The sequence below is a fragment of the Muntiacus reevesi genome, chromosome 10 (assembly GCF_963930625.1).
Source record: "Muntiacus reevesi chromosome 10, mMunRee1.1, whole genome shotgun sequence".
NCBI lineage: Eukaryota > Metazoa > Chordata > Mammalia > Artiodactyla > Cervidae > Muntiacus > Muntiacus reevesi.
Genome location: NC_089258.1, coordinates 10,053,101 through 10,078,114, shown reverse-complemented (window position 1 = coordinate 10,078,114; position 25,014 = coordinate 10,053,101). Strand labels below are relative to the sequence as shown.

General features: G+C 41.7%; 1 protein-coding gene across 1 annotated transcript in view; it reads left to right on the top strand.

Annotated features, from left to right (window-relative positions):
* The window catches only part of SLC28A3 (solute carrier family 28 member 3), a 62,616-nt gene extending 39,060 nt beyond the window's left edge, over positions 1-23,556 (top strand). Inside the window, exons 10-20 of the mRNA XM_065947552.1 lie at positions 1,567-1,644; positions 4,321-4,401; positions 7,822-7,902; positions 9,877-10,002; positions 11,610-11,740; positions 13,220-13,388; positions 13,783-13,980; positions 19,992-20,073; positions 20,725-20,823; positions 21,055-21,175; positions 22,938-23,556. Coding sequence (XP_065803624.1) covers positions 1,567-1,644; positions 4,321-4,401; positions 7,822-7,902; positions 9,877-10,002; positions 11,610-11,740; positions 13,220-13,388; positions 13,783-13,980; positions 19,992-20,073; positions 20,725-20,823; positions 21,055-21,175; positions 22,938-23,064 — 1,293 coding nt within the window. The 3' untranslated portion in view covers positions 23,065-23,556. The remainder of the gene's footprint in view (positions 1-1,566; positions 1,645-4,320; positions 4,402-7,821; positions 7,903-9,876; positions 10,003-11,609; positions 11,741-13,219; positions 13,389-13,782; positions 13,981-19,991; positions 20,074-20,724; positions 20,824-21,054; positions 21,176-22,937) is intronic.
* Positions 23,557-25,014: the final 1,458 nt, after the last annotated feature.

The window sequence follows — 25,014 nt, the reverse complement described above, 5'->3', positions numbered from 1 at the left end:
GCAGCACACCAGGCCTCCCTGTTCATCACCAACTCCTGTAGTTTACCCAAACTCATGTCCATTGAGTCGGTGATGCCATCCAACCATCTCATCCTCTGTCGTCCCCTTTTCCTCCTGCCTTCAATCTTTCCCAGCATCAGGGTCTTTTCAAATGAGTCAGCTGTTTGCATCAGGTGGCCAAAGTATTGGAGTTTCAGCTTCAACATCGGTCCTTCCAATGAACACTCAAGACTGATCTCCTTTAGGATGGACTGGTTGGATCTCCTTGCAGTCCAAGGGCCTCTCAAAAGTCTTCTCCAACACCACAGTTCAAAAGCATCAATTCTTCAGTCCTCAGCTTTCTTTATAGTCCAACTCTCATATCCATACATGACTACTGGAAAAACTGTAGCTTTGACTAGACAGACCTTTGTTGGCAAAGTAATGTCTCTGCTTTTCAATATGCTGTCTAAGTTGGTCATAGCTTTCCTTCCAAGGAGTAAGCATCTTTTAATTTCATGGCTGCAGTCACCATCTGCAGTGATTTTTGAGCACAGGAAAATAAAGTCAGCCACTGTTTCCACTATTTCCCCATCTATTTGTCGTGAAGTGATGGGACCAGATGCCATGATCTTAGCTTTCTGAATGTTGAGTTTTTAGCCAACTTTTTCACTCTCCTCTTTCACTTTCATCAAGAGGCTCTTTAGTTCTTCTTCACTTTCTGCCATAAGGGAGGTGTCGTCTGCATATATGAGGTTATTGATATTTCTCCCAGCAATCTTGATTCCAGCCTGTGCTTCCTCCAGCCCAGCGTTTCTCATGATATACTCTGCATATAAGTTAAATAAGCAGGGTGACAATATATAGCCTTGACATACTCCTTTTCCTATTTGGTTGATTCAAATTTTAATTTCATAGCATGAGTTAGACAAATAATTTTGTTTATGTGCAATATGTTAATCTGCCGAGTTCATTATTATTTTGGTTGTCTCTTACCCATATCATGGGCTTCACTGCAGGAGACCTGGGTTCAATCCCTGGGCTGGAAAAATCCCCTGGAGGAGGGCATGGCAACCCACTCCAATGTTCTAGTCTGGAGAATCCCCATGGACAAAGGAGCCCGGCAGGCTACAGTCCATGGGGTCGCAAAGAGTCGGACACAACTGAGTGACTAAGTACCCATGACATCACTTCTCTTTCTCATTTGACCCCTGCATCCCATCCCAGGGGCCACTCTTCTAAGATGCTTCCCCAAAGAGAGAAACAAACGTCTATACATCCAGTAGTAACTAGCACCTCCCATGTACCATCTATGTCTTCTGGAGCAAATCATCACACCTAACTTATTCTTTAGCACCCTGGAGTTATAGTGAATGTCAGAAATGCCAGGAAATCTGTATGCAGCTACAGTCCTAAAATATATTTCCCGGCCATCTGCTGGAGGGGGGAAGTTGAGAAAATTAGCTCTCCAAGTCTCTGCACAAGTTTTCTGGGTCCTCACCTTCTGCAGAGCCTGGTTGGTCTTGTAAATGGTAACAACTGTTTCAGTGTTTGTAACGACCTGCTCTTTTCCTTTCTGTAATTCAGACGTTCCTGGGGTACACTGATGCTGGTGCTTCATTTGTCTTTGGTGAGAAATATACAGACCACTTTTTTGCATTCAAGGTAAAACCAAACACTTTTTTTCTGTGTAGACATTTCGTTTTCGTGACTTCTCCATCTGCAGATGTTCAGATAGACCCTAACTGACCAGAACCCAGGCATGTCACAGGGCCACAGCACAGCACCATCCTTTCTTCTTTACAACTTACCTGAAGTCAGTGGGCTGAAAATATATTATTTTGTTACTATAACATTAAGGAAGACTTCCCTAGTGGTCCAATGGCTAAGACACTGAACTCCCAATGCAGGGGACCCGGGTTCAATGGTCAGGGAGCTAGATCCCACACGTCGCAACCAAGATTATGCATGCCATAATGAAGATCAAATATCCTGCCTGCCACAGCTAAGCCACGATGCAGCCAAATAAATAAATAACTTTTTTTAAACATTAAAGAGAACACGTAAAGGAAATCAAAAATATCGAAACATAGGCCAATCTCGGAGATGTTGCAAGTTCAGTTCCAGACCACCACAGTAAAGTGAATATCACAATAAAGTGATCACACAAGTTTTTCGGTTTCCCAGTGCACATAAAAATTGTGTTTACAACTCCACTGTCATCTATTAACTGTGACATAGCAGTGTGTCTAAAAAAATACATACCTTAATTTAAAATCACTTTATTGCTAAAACATATCAAAACAGTCACAACAGTAACATCAAAGATCACTGATCACCATAACAAACATAGTAATAATGGAAAAGTTTGAAATATTGTGAGCATTACCAACATGTGACCCAAAAAATGGCGCCGATACACTTGCTCAATGAAGGAGTGCCACAATCCTTCAATCTGTGAAAAACACAACATGCAAGAAGCACAATAAAATGAAGCACAATAAAACAGGCTATGCCTGTACTCTGGGGAGTTGCATTACATTTGCTGATACACTTATGAAAGCTCATATGGGGTAATAGGATCTGAGATTTCAGGGGAAAGAACACGAGGTACCTGGCAATGAATAGACATATGGCTGCTAATGCCTCCCTGGTCCAGGCTCAGTGACAGCTCTGCACTCAGGAAACCCCTTAATCCCAGACAAAGTGGGGCAGCTGGTCACCCACACCTACCTCTGTTCTTACAGAACCATCCCCGAGCTAAACCTTTCCCCTCCTTCCTTCAGCACTGCCTTCACCTTGGCAGGCCTGCAGGCCGGGCCTTCTCCCAACCACAGGAAGGATGTTATTTTACAGGGGAAAGGCAACTTGGCGACTTAGTCCCAAGGTCAGGCCTAATCAATTCTCTCCCAGGCCTCCCACAGCCCCCGGGAGCTCACCTTCCTCTGGGAAGTCCCTACAAATCCTGTTGATGAGTCAGAAAAAGCATTCAGCTTTTTCTTCAGATTTCTTTTTTATGGTATGCTATTGTTCCTACACTTTTTTTTATTGTTTTCTCACTCATGGACTCCATTTACCACCAAATTGCCTCTGCCAACTGCTATGCTGAAACTTTTTTTAAACTACTGATTTGATACTTTGGTTCTAAAATAACTAAGCCATCTCTGAAAGGTCCAGTGTTTACAAATTGAGATAGAAATATGTTCCTATCATAAATTGAATCCCGAATTACAAAAAATAAAATCACAAAGAAGGAGGAACTTGCTGTTCAGGTCGCACCACTGTCTTCAGACCTCCCCACCACCACCAAGGACACCTGTCCTCTCCCCCGGGGCATCCTTTCTGCCAAAATAGATTCCCTGTGGGAACATTAGTGAGATGAGCCCCTTTAACTCCCTGAAGCTTTCAGGAAGACTCTGCCTGCCCATTAAAGCCAATAAAAGCACATAAGTGAGTGCATTCTGAATAATGGCACAAAAAGTCTTTTGCTATGTATTATTAATAGATTTTTCTAACTTAGATCCTGTACAAATGTCCTCAGTCATTCTGTGTCTGTGCTAGCAGCTTATTCCTGGCCATTTGGCTGGGAACAGAGGGGAAGGGAACAATGGGAAAGTGGTGGTGAGGGATCCAGACTACAACCCATTGTGGTCCATGCAGGGTAGAAACTGCTTCCTGTAGAAACACAAGCTGCACGGAAGGCATCCAAAGAGCATCAGGAAAAGAAGATCTAGAAAAAGACAACCTTCATTAACACAGAAGTAGACTAGTCCCAAAGTCTAATCTTTGTATAATGATTCAAAAATCTCTAAGTAAAATATTCATTATTCTAAAAACTAAATGCATGAATGCTTGCTCTGTAGGAGGCATTATTTAAGTAGCTACTGTGTCACTACTGTGAATAAAGACCTGAGGTTGCTCGCAGTTAACCTTGATCCAGGTTGCTCTGATAATAAGTAGTGAATCCTGTCTGTTGAATATCAGAATGACAAGGATATCTGCCAGTGGTTTTCAGTTTCTTGATCTAATTATTATAAGTTTCCTCCCCAAAATGTCATTGTTCTCTAGAAACTGAAAAGGAAAGCCCATCATAGTAGGATTTTTTTTTGAAGTTTCCTATGAAATACACTCAAGTTTATCCTGAACAAATTAGAAGAGACTGTATGTAGATGAGGAAGTTGCCTGATAAAAGTGTTGTTTATTCAAGAGAAGTTTCCAGTATTTTGATGACATTTCAGAGGGGAAAAAGGAGGCAGAAAGGAGGAGATTGATCTGAAACCTACTAGTACTGCTGGGATCAGTGTTAACCTGTGGCCACTCTTGTCCTCCACCCACCGCCAGGTCCTGCCCATTGTGATTTTCTTCAGCACTGTGATGTCCATGTTGTACTACCTCGGGTTGATGCAGTGGATCATTAGAAAGGTACTGTGACTCCAAGGAAGTGGGTGACAGAGGTAGAGCTGATTATCTCAGGGTCAAAGTCTTGAATGTCTTTTATCTGGATTTTTACAAAATGTCTTTCCCGTCGTACTGAGATCCATTCCTACCCCAAGGTACTAGATTCAAACCCAAAAATCCTCCATGGATCCACAGAGGGTATTTTATCTTTAGGACTTCTAATAACTCTGTGACTTGAGACTCCCTGGATATCTTCATGAAACCTCAGCAGTTACTCCTTTAGCCAAAGACTTGACTTCAAGAAGTCAGGACCAGATTGTCCTTTCATCTTAACTATCCACCCATGCCTTACACAGAGTCACTGCTTACCCTCAGATGATAACCCAAATGGATCCTCCTTGTCTAGGAATTGCTAGAGAATCAAAGGAAGAAAGGAAAGCTGCTCTTCTCTCATGAGGGGGTTTTGTCAGCATGCAAAAATTATTTTTTAGGTCTGAAAAGTTCATCTCAGTCCAGCTGCCCCCAACAACTGTCAGTCCTACATCATGTTATATCACAAAACTCAGTAATTTGTAAGTTAGTTTAAATGCACTCGAGAACAAGGCAGCGTATAGAGGTTTTGGGCACAGCCACAACCCTCCTTTGATCCCTGTAAAAATAAAATGGGGAAAGAGCCAGAATACCAGCAGGATTAAAGGTTTCAGCAAGAGTGCCAGAAGGCATACTTTTCTGACTGTCAATTTAAACACTTAGTATTCCTGTATTTCATGTCAAAGTAGGAAGGAAGGAGAGCGGATGCAACAGAAAGTCTCCATCCCCAGGTGGGCACTAGAGTCTCTGGTTGGAAGAACCACTACAAAAGTGGGACTGTCAACCGTGTTTGAGACTCAGGTAGAAAAGGCCAAACCTCAACTACCCCCCATTACTTATTAACTAAGCAATCTCTGACAGAACAACTTAACTGTTCTGTGCCTTGGTTTCCTCTTCTGTAAAATGTGTCTAAATATAGGACCTCCCTGAGAGGGTTATTATAAGGATTAAATTCATCACTAGAACAAGGGCTTAAAATAGTCCTTGGAGAGATGTGAAGACTGACATGACTGTTAGAAAATATTATAACTTATTACTCGAAAAAAAAATCAAGACATTACTTATACAAAATAGACATTTCAAGAGACATTCATTGTATAGTTTTTAAAGAATATACAATGACTCAGATTTCAGTTCAGTTCTGTTCACTCAGTCGTGTCCGACTCTTTGAGACCCCATGGACTGCAGCACACCAGGCCTCCCTGTCCATCACCAACTCCTGGAGCTTGCTCAAACTCATGTTCATCGAGTCAGTGATGCCATCCAAATATCTCATCCTCTGTCAACCCCTTCTCCTCCCGCCTTCAATCTTTCCCAGCATCAGGGTCTTTTCCAATGAGTCAGTTCTTCAAATCAGGTGGCCAAAGTATTGGAGTTTCAGCTTCCACATCAATCGTTCCAATGAATATTCAGGACTAATTTCCTTTAGGATGGACTGGTTGGATCTCCTTGCAGTCCAAGGGACTCTCAAGAGTTTTCTCCAACACCACAGTTCAAAAGCATCAGTTCTTTGGTGCTCAGCTTTCTTTACGGTCCAACTCTCACATCCATACTGGAAAAATCATAGCTTTGACTAAATGGACCTTTGTTGGCAAAGTAATGTCTCTGTTTTTTAATATGCTGTCTAGGTTGATCATAACTTTCCTTCCAAGGAGCAAGTGTCTTTTAATTTCATGGTTGCAGTCACCATCTGCAGTGATTCTGGAGCTCAATAAGGAAAGTCTGTCACTGTTTCCATTGTTTCCCCATCTATTTGCCATGAAGTGATGGGACTGGATGCCATGATCTTAGTTTTCTGAATGTTAAGCTTTAACCAACTTTTTCACTCTCCTCTTTCACTTTCATCAAGAGGCTCTTTAGTTCTTTGCTTTCTGCAGTAAGTGTGGTGTTATCTGCATATCTGAGGTTATTGATATTTCTCCAGCAATCTTGATTCCAGCTTGTGCTTCTTCCAGCCCAGTGTTTCTCATTATGTACTCTGCATATAAGTTAAATAAGCAGAGTGACAATACACAACCTTGACATACTCCTTTCCCAATTTGGAACCAGTCTGTTATTCCATATCTAGTTCTAACTATTGCTTCTTGACCTGCATACAGATTTCTCAAGAGGCAGGTCAGGAGGTCTGGTATTCCCATCTCTTGAAGAATTTTCCAGTTTGTTGTGATCCATACAGTCAAAGGCTTTGGAGTAGTCAATAAAGCAGAAGTAGATGCTTCTGGAACTCTCTTCCTTTTTCAATGATCCAACGGATGTTGGCAATCTGATCTCTGGTTTCTCCACCTTTTCTAAATCCAGGTTGAACATCTGGAAGTTCACGGTTCACGTACTGTTGAAGCCTGGCTTGGAGAATTTTGAGCATTACTTTGCTAGCGTGTGAGATGAGTGCAATTGTGCAGTAGTCTGAACATTCTTTGGCATTGCCTTTCTTTGGAATTGAAATGAAAACTGACCTTTTCCAGTCCTGTGGCCACTGCTGAGTTTTCAAATTTGCTGGCATATTGACTCAAACTTACCATTCAAATAAGATTTGATCAGCCTGCTTTATGCACTATATAATGAAAATGCTAGGTGGCGTTTTGAGGGACTCCAAGGAGCTCCAGTCCTTTCTCAGTGCAGAAAGAATTCAGTGAAAGGCATGATTTATTAGACGCTTATGAGTTTTACAAGCAGACAGGCAAGAAGGCGCCACGCCCTGAGAAACTAGTGGGCTACAGTCTTATAAGCCAAGGAAAAGTGCAGAGAGGGAAAAGACCATGTTCTTCCTCATTCTTGAGTAGACACCATGCTTCCATCATCAGCTCCTCCTCCATGCTTGGCAGAAGAGTTTTCTGTCCCCACCGGGTCAAGCCAAGACTGTCATGGCATTATGGAAAATTATTTCAGATCTCAGTACAATGATGGTCTTTCACTTTGAAGTGTCACCTTTTCTTAAATTATTGTTTTTATGTGTGCAGAGAGCATGTTAGTGAACTCACTGGGCAGGATGTGGGTCTCATGCCTCCATTGTTTTATTGTTTGGGGGTATGTCTTGTACTTCTGTTGCAGGGCTTGTTGCTAAGCAAGCTTGCTTGGTTTTATGCTTAAGCAAATCTGCTTTCCTGAGTAATCATTAACTTACAGGAGTCTCCCTTTTTTTTTTTTTTCTATTTGCAATCCCTTAGTGTGATTTGCTCTTTAATCACCTACTTTGTCCCTTTATTCTGTCCCTATCAATAAGGTATATATATTCAAGTTTAGTACAGTTGTTGAAGTCCTCAGTATTTTCCTCCATTTTAAAGATTTTTACCCGTACTTTGAAGTTCTGTGTGTACAAATAGTTCTTTACTGAGTTTATCCTTTTTTGCCTTTTAGGTTGGATGGGTAATGCTAGTGACTATGGGAACATCTCCTGTTGAATCTGTGGTTGCTTCTGGCAATATATTTGTTGGACAGGTAAGTTGTAATATCAAAAAACAAAACATCTGCTAAAATAGATACTCTTTCCAGAAAGAGAAAAAAAAATTTAAATGACAGTGTTATTTCCTTTACTGTAGGAGGAAGGTATCAAGATAAGGAACCCTCAATATTAATAATGTGCAGACTCCAAGGGTAGAGAGAGAGACACAGAGAGAGAGAGCTTTTCTGAGAGAGTTCATGCCCTAGTGTGGAATTTGGGTTCTTGGAAGTTTATGGAGAGGAAGAAAAACTGAATCATTTTATCAAAGCACAGGGCTTCTCATGTACAGATTCTCAACAAATCTTTTCTGAATTAACTGAGTTGTTGAGGTTTCTGACCCACCCGTCAAAGGCTAGCAGCGCATCTACTCAGATGGAGTTCACCATTCGTCTTGAAGCTGCAAATATGTAACAGGCAGCCTCTCATTCTCTAGTATTAATATAAAGCTTGTGGCAATGAAAAAGACCAAGAAAGGCTTTCCCCCAAGAACCATGCAGCCATATCAGTACCTAAGCTCATTCTCAACTTATCTGAATCGTCCAACAGTCTCTTTACTGAGCTTAAAGAAAAATGCTGATGAGCAAAAGCATTTTCACCTTCCTTATCCATCACATGCATTTTTGCCCAAAGTCCATTTAAGCAAAGAAATATGTTGCCAATGGGCATCTCTCAAAATGGCAGCATTCCTAAGGGGTATATAAGTAAGAAATCCTCATCACTTAGGATACATAACTTCAGGCAGGATGGAATCACACACCAAGGAAACCAGGTATGAATACTTGCTAGCATGGCTGTGCAAGGAAACTGAATTTGAAGTAAAAATCAAGGCCCCCCCGAAAAACACATGACCCCAAATTAAAAGGCTTACAATTGCTCCAGGCAGCTCCACCTTCTGATTGGTAAGCCTAGCTTACTAGCCTAGAGCAGAGTCTTTAGGCTCGTACTTCTTTCCCTAGCAGTTGAAATTATTATAATTATAGCCATAAAACCCCTCAGGACTAATTAGGGCACCATCTTGAGTTGATTACTCCTACCTGCAGGGTAAGAGGGCTCATGTACTGAGTTTCTATTTAGTCCATAAATTGAAGCTCAACACACTCAGTCTTATAGAACAATTAGAAATAATGAGGGGAAAATTGTAAAATTGCACACATGCTCCTGTGGTGCTCAATTTGATACTTGGTATGTACTTAATATGCTAAAAGTACGGCTATTATTTATGGAGAGTCCCACACCGTAGGCCACCTGCCCTCCTTAATGGAACTCAAGCCTTTACAACTGTACTCTAATCGATGCCTTTCCATGCAAGTAGGGGTGATTCTCTGATTTTCAATTAGGGAAGAGCCCATGGGCACCTGTCCTTGTTATTGCTGGTAATTTTTAATACTTGTGTCTTTGTTTCCCTATGGTATCAACAAAGAGGTTAGGGTATGTTGAGATGAAGCTGGGAGATGGGAAGTCACAGAGGTTTGGGAATCATAGTTCCCAAGGCCAGGCCACTGGATAGAGTTACTTGGCCCATGGTTGTCCAACCTTAGAAAAGAGTACCAAGTAATCAGAGTCCAACCCAAGGTAGGCAGGAGCCTTACATAAACTGGCCTTGCAAACTTCATACATGACTCTGTATATACACTGCCCTAGAGTCCAAAAGACCCAGACATTGATGGTATAGGGTTTTGAGGGGGGGGGGTCGGTTTTGTGGTTTTCTTTTTTTTTTTTATGGTATAGGTTTTTAAACGTGAACACTCATCAGAACCACCAGCAAGTTTGTTCAAACACTGCTGCTGGACCCAGCCCTAGATTTTTCCATTTAGTAATTCTGAGAACTTGTGGGTCTAACAAGTTCCTGGGTCAAGCGGATGGAACTGGTCTGAAGTCCACTCTTAGAAATACTGCTGCAGAGAATGGAATTTTGAGTAGTAGCCTCTCCTCCTCAGGGAAGGTTTAATCTGGTCACTTTGTATTTCCAGACCGAGTCTCCTCTGCTGGTCCGGCCGTATTTACCATATATCACCAAGTCTGAACTCCACGCGATCATGACCGCTGGGTTCTCTACCATTGCTGGAAGTGTCTTAGGTGCATACATCTCTTTTGGGGTAAGAATGTTTCGGGCTTAACTTATGGACAAATTCAATCTTTTTCTTTCTTTGCTATTATTTCAGTTCTTTCCTTTACTACTGCTGCCAAATAAGGAGGCAAAAAGAGTATCCCTTTTTGCTGTATAGATGGTCACAGTTCTTTTGGCATTTGAATAGAATGACCCCAAAGAGCTTTGGCGTTTCACCTTCATATCCCAGCCACCTAACCATGAACTATATCCAACCATACCAGAATGAAATCTGATATTTCAATCATAACCTCATATTATGAGGTTACTTCGGGTGAAAATTTAAATATGTAAAAAAAAAATTGAATTATTACAGACACTAGTTAAAGGCCATCTAGGTCACGGATTAGCAAACTGTGGCCCAGGGGCAAATTTAGATCACTTTGTTGTTTTTTTAATAAGTACAGTTTAATTGGAAGCCAGCTATTCCTGTTCCTTATCTAAGCAGCTTTTATGATACAGAGTTGAGTAGCTGTGGCCCCAAAATCAAAAACTATTTACCCTTTACAAAAAGCTTTTTCTGACTCCTGGCTTATAGCAGAGATTCTCAAAAGCTACTTCACATTCGAATCGCCTGGGAGCTCTTAAAAGCCCTAATGCCCAGGCCCATACCCCAGAGTAATTCATCCAGAATCTCTTGGGATGAGACCCAGGCATCAATATTATTTCTCGGTCCTCAGATTTCATTGTGTAGCCCAGTTTGAGAGCAGTTGGTCTATGGGATGGGGCTGAAGAATGTTATGGTAACTGGTGCACATGCCTCGAGCACAGAGCTTACAGCCTCCAGTGGAGAAATGGAATAACACAGCAGTTGCGTGGTCCAGGTGATGAGGAATTATTATAAGATAGGCAAGTTTCGATCCAGGACTTCATCCAAATCTTACAGAGCCAATCAGTGGGAAGAGGAAAGACGAAAAGGGCGGAGATCTCAGGAACAGGGGTTTGGCTCATTCCCCAGATGGATTGCTGTAAGAATCCTGCCTACAAAACTGTGCTGGGTGGAATGGGAGTGGGGAGGGAGGAGCAGATTCTGTAATTCTGGAAACACAGGGAAGAGAATCCAGAAACAAGGTGAGGTTGTGGGAGGGAAAAGGAAAGAGTTCAAGCAGAACTGCAGTGAGGAAAGCAAAAACAACTTCAGATTAAAGGGACTCTGAATAAACAGATATTCTGTAGAAGCACAAAGGAAGATGGAGAGGGGTGTATCCATGCCTGCACCCCAGATACCCTTCACCTGAATTGATGACATAATGAAACAGCTTTGGGGGCTATTTGAACATTTGAAAGAACAACAGAGAGGTAGAGTTATCTTCTTTGAAAGTTCCTACAACACAGGATTAATTCTTTTCTGAAATGGTCAAATTTTGGTTTGTGCTTCTCCAAGAGGATGTGGTCAATTGATGCCATGTCCTCCCTTCTCTCAAGTTGATGCCCAGGATATGACTAATTGAGCTTTCCCAAGCCTCTAAAGAAACAATGATTTCTGGCACAGAAACAATGCCTGCCCGTCTTCTCCCTTGTAAGGCATTTGGATCATTCATTCTAAACACAACAAAAAAGCTAAACCTTAAACTGCTCTTTCTCTTGAAATCACAGGTTTCATCCTCTCACTTGTTAACTGCTTCAGTTATGTCTGCACCTGCGGCATTGGCTATTTCTAAACTTTTTTGGCCTGAGACAGAAACACCTAAAATAAACCTCAAGAATGCCATGAAAATGGAAAATGGGTAAGTGGGACAAGTTCACCTAGATAATAGTTAATTACTAACCAAGTAGGAGGCTGGGGGTGGAGGAGGAGAGTTTTGCTCCAGTCCAAATTCAAAGTGCAGCAAAAATTTTATTATCAGAGAACACAGTGAATTAAAGTGAATTTAATTTCCCATAATGATGTAGATTTCATCCAAAATATCTTCTTTCAACACTCAAGGAAATCTCTTCTAACTACCAGTACCTAAATGTCAATACATTTCCTTGCTGTTCAGTGTAGGTATTTCATTTAATTAACTTTTTTTAGATTGAAGTATAGTTGGTTTGTGATCTTATATTAGGTTCAGGTGAATAGATAGTTAATTTTAACTATGCTAGATAGAGTTCATTGTGCCTCCCTTGGTAGCTCAGCGGTAAAGAATCCACCTACAATGCAGGAGACACAGGAGACATGGGTTTGATCCCTGGGTCAGGAAGATCCCCTGGAGAAGGAAATGGCAACCCACCCCAGTATTCTTGCTGGGAAAATCCCATGGACAGAGGAGCCTGGCGGGCTGCAGTCCACAGGGTCACAAAGAGTCAGACACAACTGAGCAACTGAACCCACACATAGGCTTCATTGGGCTATGATTCAAGACTGTTGGAAAAGCATAGGATCACCATTTCCAGAAGTTTCTTATATAATAGGGACGATGAGATGTGATATTAGTATTCCTAACCCATCTTAGGTTCATTTACTTTTTGCTCTTTTTGAAAGAAAGAGAAAGGGGTGGGAAAAAAAATAAGGAATTTAGAGTGTTCAAAAGTTTGTCATTATATAACAGAATTTATCAACCAATATGTTTCTGAGATTCATCCATTGTTTGTATATAGAGAATCATAACCATGAGTGGAAAAGCAAATTGCCAAAGTGTATATGTGGAATATGTGGATTTCACTTATAAAGCTAGCAAATGTGTAAACTAACACAATGTATTATTCAGGGATAAAGAAAATTAAAAAGAAAGGGAATCTTAAGCAAATCCTAGTGGGCCAAGTACCTCTGAGGTTAGAGAGAGGAAGATGTGATTAATGAGGGAGTGCTCAAAGCTGATGTGACATTCCATTTCTTAAATGAGATGATGGATGCATACACAGACCTTCCTTGAATTGTTAGTTCTTATATTGTGAATATCTTATAAATATTCTCTGGAAGCCACTTTTAATCAAATGTATTTGTTTAAACGTATAATGTTTTATTCTTTCCCAATTTTTACTATAAATTATTTCCCCAAATCAAGAGTGGTATAACACTTAGACACTCATATGCCCATCACCTACACTTAAAAGCTAAATCCTTTCATGATTTCATGGAATTCAGGTGAGTATTTGAGCCAGGACATGGGTCTGAGAGTTTGTCTCTCCATTTGAATGAGCTCTGATTATGCCATTTCTACACCTATGATGTCCATCCACTGACAATCCTTCAGTAATTCTGGAATTGCTATTTTTTTATAAAGTGATTCAAGGAATCTTCTAGAAGCTGCAACACAAGGAGCATCCTCATCCATCTCCCTGGTGGCGAACATCGCCGTGAATTTGATTGCCTTCCTGGCCCTGCTGTCTTTTATGAATTCAGCCCTGTCCTGGTTGGGAAACATGTTTGACTACCCACAACTGAGTTTTGAGGTACAATTCTATCATATTCCTCCTCCTTTTCATTTCTGCCAATCTTTGTTAAAAATAAAACTGGTTTATGAACTGTCTATAATATACTCTAACTGGCTACAGTGCACTCTTCTATCACGTACAGACTGACCAGGAACCCCCCAACTTCCCACCCCTCTCTCCTCCTTCCCCCAACACAGAATCATTCATTTCTGACTCCTTCCCCCAAATCCTTCCTTACTTCAAATGACCAGTTTCAACCTTTATGCCTAAAGGATAAAGAGAGGCTAGAGGAGGCACAGGGGTTTCTGTGCCTAAGAACACAGAGGGGATGGGAACAATCTGGTCTCAGGCATGAGGCCCAAGAACTGGAAGCAAATCACTGCTCTAATGAGGTCTTCTTTATTTTTTGTAGGTAATATGCTCCTACATCTTCATGCCCTTTGCCTTCATGATGGGAGTCGACTGGCAAGATAGCTTTATGGTCGCCAAACTCATAGGTTATAAGACATTCTTCAATGAATTTGTGGCTTATCAGCAACTCTCAAAATTGATCCATTTAAGGCAAGCAGGTGGACCCAAATTTGTGAATGGTGTGCAGCAATATATGTCGGTGAGTACATTTCCTTCCGATATACTTCAACACATACGCACATTCATCAAATAGCTGCTGTGCCTCTGTGTGTCAGGTACCATGCCAGGTATTTGGGGTATATCAGAGAAGAAAACAGGCCCCAAATCTTTGACTTCACAATCGGGTTATGTTGAGTTAGTCACAGGGTATGCATGTGCACATGTGTGTATGTAATTGTGTGTAGAAGAAAACACAGCTAATCTTTACCACTGTGATCATTTACTTTGGAGCCACTATCATTACAAATCCATGAGCTGGGATTAAAACAAATAGCTCAACTGGTAAAGAATCCATCTGCAATGCAGGAGACCCCGGTTCGATTTCTGGGTTGGAAAGATCTGCTGAAGAAGGGATAGGCTACCCACTCCAATATTCTTGGACTTTCCTGGTGGCTCAGCTGGCAAAGAACCTGCCTGCAATGCAGGAGACCTGGGTTTGATCCCTGGGTTGGGAAGATCCCCTGGGAAAAGGGAATGGCTACCCACTCCAGTATTCTGGCCTGGAGAATTCCATGGACTATATAGCCCATAAGTCAGACATGACTAAGTGACTTTCACTTTCACTTCACTTTCACATCAGGTATTTATGGAATGTCTTTGAGCGCTGTGCTATGGATGGCTGCCACAGTGTTACATGAGTGATAAAGCCTCTGTTCTCATGGGACTCATCACCTAATGATCATGAAGTTCTCTTTCTTCCTGTTTAAGAAACCGTTTGATCTCTGAGAAACTGCCTAAGTGCCGCCTAGTGCCTGGACATATTAAAGAGGCATTGAGACACAACAACTATCCTCCAAGTGAATGTGGGAAGAAAAAAAGCTCAGGCCCTATAATTATGTCAGGATTTCAGGTCCATAGCCTGCAAGGAGATGCTCGTGTCTACTTGGCCTTGAATGGGATGAGGGAATCTGGGTGAGGCTGTTATTTAAGCCATATTTGCAGCTGAGTCTCCGGCTTCTACTTTTCTGGAGAACAGAACTGTCACACATGGAAACTCTGAGGGAAATGGTGAACATTTCCTACCACCAACATTACTCATCAAAACAAGCTGCTTGGAATTAATGTCCTAGGCACATATTTGGCTTTAAAGGGAAAGGGGAGGAAAAGCATGCTGTTCAAGGTTCTGAGACTGCCCACCTCTGACCATCTCTCCCAGCCTCCCAAACACCAAACACGCAGGTTACTCCCACATGTTACACAAATATAACAGCATACTCCGGGAGACTATGGATTTGTATTTATGGTCAGGGGCATTTTGACCCACACATCTGAGATGAACAATAGCTCTACGGGTCTCCTGTTTCTCAAATGTTCATTCTTCAACTGACCACGCAATGGAGCGTGGCCAAACGTCCTCACCGTTTGGATGCTGCCACAAACTAGCTGGCTTCCCTGCCAAAAGTAAAGAATAGGCTAAATTAAGTGAAATGTTTTCCATCCCCTACTGCTGGTTGCCTGGAAAAAGTAGTTTTGTTATTAAGCAAAGTGAGCTCTCAGTTCTGGCTGTACTAAGCAGGTTTGTGAACAGGTTATTAAGAGAATAGAAATAGAACAGTAGAGCTGATTTGGGTTGGGAGTGAGCCCAACCAGGGGCAGACTCACAGGAGGATGTTTGGAGATAGGAACTCAATGGATTTTGCTATTGTTGAGTCACAAAGGGGAAAGCATTTTGTTTTTCCAAATGTCTTATTTCCAATCAACTAAATGGGGACGAGTTCTTACAATTTCTGTTTACCAACCAACAAGTGGTGGGAGTGTCCCATCATCTCCTGGAAAAGGTACAATGTGACTAAAGCATACAACCTGGGCCCATAAGGCAAAAACCCAGTGTTATCCATTGAATTATGCACCCTGATGACCTTCATCTACGTGTTCAGATGCATATGTACACATGGAAAGATGCCCATCACTAATTATTAGAGAAATGAAAGTCAAAACTGCAATGAGCACAACCACACACCAGTCAGAAGGACCATCATTAAAAAGTCTAGAAATAACAAATGCTGGAGAGGGTATGGAGAAAAGGGAGCCCTCCTACACCGTTGGTTGGAATGTAAATTGGTACAGCCACTGTGGAAAACAGTATGGAGGTTCCTCGATAGCTCAGCTGGTAAAGAATCCACCCGCAATGTAGGAGACCCCAGTTTGATTCCTGGGTCAGGAAGATCTGCTGGAGAAGGGATAGGTCACCCACTGCAGTAGTCTTGGGCTTCCCTTGTGACTTAGCTGGTAAAGAATCCACCTGCAATGCAAGAGACCTGGGTTCAATCCCTAGGTTGGGAAGATCCCCTGGAGAAGGGAGAGGCTACCCACTCCAGTATTCTGGCCTGGAGAATTCCATGGACTGTATAGTCCATGGGATCACAAAGAGTCAGACGTGACTGAGAGACTTTCACTTTCACTTTTCCTCAAAAAACTAAAACTAGAGTGACCATATGATCCAACAGTCCCACTCCTGGGAATATACTCAGAGAAAAGTGTAATATGAAAAGATGCATGCACCCCAATGTTCATATCAACACTATTTACTATAGCCAAGACATGGAAGAAACCTAAATGTCCATCAATGGATGAATGGAAAGAAGATATGGTACATATACACAATAGAATACTACTTAGCCATAAAAAAGAAGCAAATAATGTCATTTTGCAGTAACGTGGATGAACCTAGCTATTATCATATTAAGTAAAGTAAGTCAGAAAGAGAAAGACAAATACCATATGGTATCACTTATATCTAAGCGAAATCTAAAATATAACACAAATGAAATTATTTATGAAGCAGACACAGACTCACAGAAATGGAAAACAAAGTTACAGTTACCAAAGGAGAAAGAGAAAAGAAGCGATAAATTTGGTTTGGTGTTGGCAGATAAAAACTACTATACATAAAATAGATAAACAATAAGGTCCTACTGTACAGAAGGGCAAACTGAATCTATACCCTGTAATAAGCCATAATGGAAAAGAATACATATCTGTATGTAATAAATATATATCTATATATCTGAATCATTTTGCTGAGCAGCAAAAACTAACAAAGCAGTGTAAATCAAATACACTCCTGTTTTTTAAAAAAAGAGGAATGCATATGTAGCATGTTACCCCCAGAATGAGCTCTTTACCACTCCATCACTTTCACCATCTTCTTTTTCTTAGAATAAAGATGATACTTTGCATGTTTGCTTGTTTACACATAAAACGTACCATGGTACAGAACTCGAAAGGTACAAGAGGTGTACAGGATAAGGAAGGCATCCTCCCTATTTCTCTACCATTCAGCTCCTCTCCACATTTCACATCATGCTCTCTGTTGTCAGCAATGCTCTTTGCCCTTGGTAACATATCTTTGATGCCTGTGACACAATATGAGCACATCATAACTTATTTTAACCAGTCCCTTGTTGATGAACACTATTACAATTTTTTAGCTATTAGAAGAAATGCTAAAATGACTTTCCTTGTTCCTGTGGCATCTTTGATCCAGTACAAGGAAAACTAAAAGAAGTATTATTAATTTCCTAGTATAGTGCAGCTCTTTCTATCACATAACCCTTCAGCAAAGGCTAAGTGGAATCATCCCAGCCTCCTTGTCCTCTTATTATAAGACCCTACATGGCCACATCTGTGTCCCTCCTTCCCCTAGATCCTCAGAAATGAGAAGGGAATCTTAAGCACTTTTTGCCATCTCCTTCCCCATGGTCTCTTAACAAGCTTGCCTATTTTTGAAGCCAATTGAACTAAATGAAAAAGCCACAGACTGAGCAGGGGACAAGAATGAGCTTTTCCACAAACAGTGGACTGCCCAAATACTTGAAATTTTTTTTTTCCTGTCTGCATGATGATTGAGAATATCAACAAAAGAGTTCTCAGAAATTGTGAAAGAGAAGAGGAGCTTTATAATCAACAAAAAACTTGCCATTCTCACTTGAATCTTGATTGTGAGCTTTTAAAAATTCAGTTAGTGGGGGAAAAAAAAGTTAGAGAAAAAAAAAAGGCACGGCTACTTTTGATAGAGCGTTAGCCTGGTTTGTTCTTCAAACCAAATCATAGATTTTTCAGGATTTTGGTAAAGAAGATTATTGCCTTGGTCATGGGGGTGCCTTTGCCAGATAGGCTGTGCCTCTGGTGAACAGCTGAGCCCACTGAATCTTCCAAGCCTCCCACAGTCAGCGCCTCAACCTGAGGAAGATTGTCTGGGCTGAGCAGCACGTCTTGTCCATTGGAACAGAGGAGGAGGGTCACGCTCATGCTTCCAAGAGTCCACCTGCCATCTTCTCATCTTTCCCTGTGAAAAGACTATTCACTCTCCTGGTACCTAATGTTCCTACGATCTGGTCAGAGCTGAGGAAAAAAGAAAGGCAAGCACACACCACGGAGAGCTGAAAGGAGCCTCTCTGCTATCTGTGAACTTCCCTTTTACCCAGATAATTTCTTTTCACTGAAGTATAATTTACATACCCAGAAAGGCCTATATTTTGATAAATCTGTCACCTTTGTAACCACGCCCACAATCAAGATAATGAACATTTCCACCACACTTAGAAAACTTCCCTTGGCCAGTTAACAACACCTCATCCCACTCCAACCCAGTCCCAGGAAACCAGTGATCTTTCTCTCACTACAGATCATTTTTGCTTGTTCTAGAACTTCATATAAATGGATTCAGGATTCATGTTGTTGCATGTGTTAGCTTTTTCCTTTCTATTGCAGAATAGTATCCTATTTTATGGATAGCCACACTTTATTTATCCATTTGGCTATTCAAGGACATTTGAGTTGTTTCCAGCTTGGGGCTATTGTGAATAAAGCTGCTATAAATACTCATGTACAATCTCCTTGTAGGCATACGTTTTTATTTCTCCTGGGAACATTCCTAGGAGTGGTATTAGTGATCATACAGGCTGTTATGTTAATTCAATTACAAAAAAAAACTGCTAGGTATGTTCATATTTTATGAACAGGCTGTGTCACTTTACATTCCCACTAACATTGGAAGGACTGATGCTGAAGCTGAAACTCCAACACTTTGGCCACCTCATGCGAAGAGTTGACTCATTGGAAAAGACCCTGATGCTGGGAGGGATTGGGGGCAGGAGGAGAAGGGGACGACAGAGGATGAGATGGCTGGATGTCATCACCGACTCGATGGACATGGGTTTGAGTAAACTCCGGGAGTTGGTGCCGGACAGGGAGGCCTGGCGTGCTGCAATTCATGGGGTCGCAAAGAGTCGGACACGACTGAGCAACTGAACTGAACTGAACTGAACTGAACAGTGTATAAGAATTCCAATTGCTCCACATCCTTGCCCACGCTTCATGTTGTCCATCTTTTTTGCCATTTTGCCATTTTACCCACTCCAGTATTCTTGCCTGGAAAATTCCATGGACGGAGGAGCCTGGTAGGCTACAGTCCATAGGGTCGCGAAGAGTTGAACACAACTGAGCGACTTCACAATGATAGCTTATTGCTTTCATTTAATATTCATTTTCCTTGTGACAACTGATGTCAAACATCTTCTCGTATGCTTATCTTGGCCACTTGCATATCTTTCATGAAATCTTTTTATCTATTTTTTTTTATTGGGTGCTTGTCTTCTTAATGAATTATAGCATATCTTTATACATTCTGAATAAGTCCTCTGTCAAATAAATGTAATGTGAGTATTTTCTGGAACCAACTTTGTATCATCAGCAGCTAGTACTTTGCCTGACACAATATAAAAGTTATCATTGAGCAGAAGATAGCATTTGTAGAGGACAAGACTCCCAATCTAAGAACTTCATGAAGTCTCTGAACCCACACAGCCCCCTTTTCTTCCTCAAAATTCAAGGGCAGATGGAAAAAACAACGGATGTTTGACACCATACACTGTACATTTATCTCTCGATAGTGATTTCAAAGTCAGAATTGGAAGCCCAGTTAGAATATCAGATTTACTAAACTAGATCACATCATGTATACATCCGTGTGTTTATGCTTATTTCCAGATGCGTTCTGAGGCAATCTCCACTTATGCTCTCTGTGGCTTTGCCAATTTTGGTTCCCTGGGAATAGTGATCGGTGGACTCAGTAAGTGAAAAGAATATTCTTCACCAACAGATATAGTGTAAACGTGCTCCTGATCTCCATGTTGCTCTGTATCATTATTTGTGTTAGAAAAAGAGACACTGCAACAGTGGTAAATTCTTTGGGGTCTGTTTTTCCCCCTGCTTTGCAATGTAGTTTTCCTATGTGCGTCCTGGCTAACATCGGGAAGAATTTGCTCAAATGAACAGATATTATTACTCCACTCAAATATGACAAATACATTTCACTTTGCATGCCAATTCCAATAGATTTTTAATGACCACCTGCAGAAGGATTCTGAGGGCCAGTGGAAGTTCAATGGGAAAATGCTGTGATTAATTAATTCTGTGCCACCATAGGCAAAGAAGGGGATGGTGAGAGATGAGTTGCAGATATTTGGACCCCTCCTTGCAACCCGTTTGCCTTGCCATGCCCTCAACACACTGTGAGGTCTCCTACACCAGAGAAACTTCTCTGGATGTGGAGCTCATCACTTAGCTCTTGAATCTTGAATTTTCCCACTCAGTTTAAAAAAGGAAAAGAAAAGTCAGCTGACTGGAGACTCCAGCCCTAGAACTCTCAGAGGCAGGGAATTTGGAATTTTAATCAATATCCTCAATGTTAACCTTCCATACTTTCTTCCACATTCCCCAGGTTCCATGGCTCCTTCAAGAAAACGTGACATCACCGCAGGAGCGATGAGAGCGCTGATTGCGGGGACCATCGCCTGCTTCCTGACGGCCTGCATCGCAGGTATTGTGTTGTTTGTGTCCTGTCTCCCTGCGCTCACGGGATGGCAACTTTGGGGGGACAGTGTCCACCTCCTACATATACAGCATACGCTGCTCTAGAGAGCTGAGAGGCAGAGCTGCTCCTAAGCATACTGTGACATGAAATGTGTGGAGCATGGTGCAGGAGTCAAGAATAGGAGAAGAGTTCAGTGACATCATTAACTAAATAAATGGCACTCTGTTCCACTTCTAGGCATACTTACCAACACCCCTGTAGACATCAACTGCCACCACGTTTTGGAGAATGCCTTCAACTCCAGCTTAGTTAGAAATGCAACCAACGTCATATCTTGTTGCCAGGGTCTACTGAGCAGGTATTGTACTTGTGATGATAACTTCTTTATAGTCATCATTAATGATAAAAAAAGACCATCCACTTATTATAACTTCATAACTCTTAATATAAGACCTTGTGTGGCAGTTCTAACCACCTTTCATCGTTTTATTTATTTATGACTATACTGGTTCTTTGTTGCTGAGTGTGGGCTTTCTCCAGGCGCAGCCAGCAGGGGCTACTCTTTGTTGTGGCATTGTGGTGCATGGGCTTCTCACTGCAGTGACTTCTCACTGTGGATCATGGGCTTTAGGTACCTAGGCTTCTGTAGTTGAGGCACACTAGATTCTAGAGTGAAGGCTCAGTAGTTGTGGCATACAGGCTTAGTTGCTCCACAGTATGTGGAATCTTCCTGGACTAGGAACCGAACCCATGTCCCGTATGTTGGTAGGTGGATTCTAAACCACTGGACCACCAGGGGATCCCAAAACACCTTTCATCTTGACTTTTCTCAACGAAGACTAGAAACCATAACACTAACCAATGCTGCTCAAACATTTTAATATGCCCCCAGCTGTGAATGAGGCACTTTGTATGAATTAGCTCAGTTAAACCTTGCAACCACCGTGTAAGTTGAGCACTATTGTTTTTTTAAACGTTAGATAAAATCAGGGCTCGGAAAAACTATGTCACTTACTGAAGCAAAATGACTACAAGCAAGAGTAAGATAGAAAGAGCCAAGAAAATTTGAGTCTTTCTGCCTACAGAGCCCAGACCCTTATCTAAGACCCTAGTACTAGTTACTAGTTACCACCTCCCTTTCAAGAGTATCGAGCAATGCAGGCTACTCTGACAGCATGATGATGATGAGCCTCAATGGATGAGGAGCCATCAGTGTCTCATGCCAGCCCCCCAATCCTGTACAGTTTCTATCTTCAAAATTAGTATCACCACTCCATCTGCCCTTCTTAAGGTGCAAGTTTGGGTTTTTTGGTTTTTTTTTTAATATAATTTTATTTATTTATTTATTTTTGGCTATATTGGACTTTGGCTGTGGCATGGGCCTTTCTCCAGTTGCAGTGAGCAGGGGCGGCTCTCCAGGTGCAGTGCATGGGCTTCTCATTTCAGTGGCCTCTCTTACTGCAGAGCATCAACTCTAGGGCACGTGGGCTTCAGTAGTTGAGGCTCCCAGGCTCTAGAGCACAGATTCAGTAGTTGTGGTGTATGGGGTTAGCTGGTCCACAGCTTGCAGGATTCTCCGAGTCCAGGGATCAAACTATGTCTCCTGCATTGGCAGGAGGATTCCTTTCCACTGAGCCACCAGGGAAGCCCCATGTGCAAGTGTTTTATAAAGATTGATTCTATCCTTTATCTGTTTACTCTGGAGGAAATAAGAGGAGTCTTTCAGACCAAAAAGGATTTAAGAGTAAAAACTACTTTGTCCTTAACCCACCCTAATCAGAATGTTAGGCTTCCCTGGTGGCTCAGATGGTAAAGAATCTGCCTGCAATGGGGGCAGACCCAGGTTCGATCCCTGGGTTGGAAAGATTTCCTGGAAAGGGGCATCGCAATTCACTCCAGTGTTGTTGCCTGCAGAACTCCATAGACAGAGGAGCCTAGTGGGCTACATACAGCCCATGGGGTTACAGAGTCGGACACGACTGAGTAGCAAACAGTATTACTAACTGTGAGGGAAGAAGTCAGCTTCCTACCCTGTGCTATTTCTCATATGTCATCTTCCATTCATCTTCTATTTCTGTCTTTGAAGTCTCAACTAACTGTTTTATTCTCCTTTGCTCCAGCACTGTCATCAAGGGTCCTGGTGAGGTCATCCCAACCGGAAACCATAGCCTATATTCTTTGAAGAACTGCTGCAACTTGTTGAATCCACCAACATTGAACTGCAGTTGGATTCCTAATGTACTCTGAGTCCAGCCACTCCTCCAACAGAACTCTAAGCACAGATGCTGAATTTTCTGCTTTGAGGAGACGGGGAAGAAATAAGCTACTTCCACAGATGGATACTTCTGTCATGGAGTTTCAGCTTTAAAGAAGAAAAACAGCAGTGAATGCTTCAGATCTATAGCATCTTCCTCCTCCCCATTCTTCTCCTCCCCACCACTGAGAATTACTCATCTTGGTGTCCCAAAGTGACATGCTGTCTCCAAAAATGTTTCCTATCTCAGAAGGAGATTCTGGGGATGATGCAAAGATGCTTTTTAGGGAAACGTTCATCACCAATGATCTTCATGGCATAAAGACCACATTACATGAGGAAACACAAACCCTAATGACTGGATTAAAGGGGCTTCACCCAAAAGAAAGAATGTGAGAAAGGTTTTGGAATACGTTAAGTAATTTATTTGCGTTTTCATTTTTGTCCACACACAAGAGTAATTTTTTTAAATCCATGTGTAAATAGTTGATTTGTATGTGTGGGGTGTGTGTGTGTGTGGTGGTGATGAAGTGGGAACATAAATGGTATTCACGTGTCCTTTCCCTCTGTTCTCTATGTTCTGGTGTCAGCCTTCGTAAAAGCCTATGGCACAGTGTGTGGGGGATGCCAATTATTCATATGTTGGTTCTCCTCTGTTTACTATGACTATTATTTTTCGCTCTCACTCTTATAACTCTTTGCATTTTTCTACTCTGTTTTATTCCTGAGAGTTAGTTTTCCCCTCTTCAAATTCAAGAATTAATACTCATTTTTAATAAAAAGTGGCAATATTACACACATACCCCTGTCTCTCCATCCTATTCACTCCAGTCTCTTTCCAGTACCACACTCTGAAATTATTGTTAATGGACTAGCACTGAAGGAGGGAGATATTATTTCTGAGTCATGTGATGAGAATAGATAGTAAGGGGGTAAGGATCAGGCAAATGAGCTGGTGAGCACTTGAGGCTTGCTGCCTCCAGAAATCTTATCAATATTCTGTGAACTTTGTGAGTGGCTCTGGGCAAGGTGGAAGTTTCCCTTTTCCCAGTAAAACCGCTCAGTTGAAGGTTTTGGTAGACAGCGATGTCTTCACTCTTCTTTGGCAGACATAGATGCTAGAGGACTATTGATTCCTCATAGTACATCCTCCGCCCACCCACAGTCTTCTGAAATGGCAAAGATGGAGTGTCCTTGTGCTTCCTTGGCTGCCGCCTGAGATCACCCAGTGCTCACAGAACGTTGCTGTCAGTCTATGCATTCTGACCCTGTTTCAAGCCAAAGCTGTGAAATGAAGAATTCTGCATTCTGTCTTACCTGTGCCTGGAATCTGAAGTTTCCACCCTTCTTTCTGAGTCTATCTTCACACTGATATAGTTTTCATTAACCTGAAAGTCCTTTCTCAAATACAGTATTATGAGTCCAGATATGAATGTTTCCTAATCTCAGTAAAGAGGGACGTTCACTGCTTCTTATTCTCCTTATTATTTTCCATTGATTTGCAAACAGAGAAGAGGTCAGAAGTGGCATTTCTCTCTCCGATCCAGAAGCTGTGGTTACAAACAAATTCTCTGACACCACAGAAGCCTTAGTCTCACAGCTAAGAATAGACTAGAGTCATGAAATATGGAAATTTTTCTTTTATTTTTCTTTCCATTGATAAAATCATCACATCCAAGCAGTTAGGTCTGAGTAAGTTCGCTGTAACTACACAGATTACTAACATGCATTGATTTTGCAACACCCCCACCTAGTTGTTCTCATGTTTCTGTAGTTTAATTAGGCTGGTGGGCCATTGTGAGGAGCTTAAGACATGCACACGCCCAGTGAGGCTGACTTCCAATTACAGAACAATTCCAAAATCAGGAGTGATTATAAAGAAGGTATTGAAGGACAGCAGTGTTGCAGGAAGGATTAAACTAGACTGAAGCTACTGGAGCAGG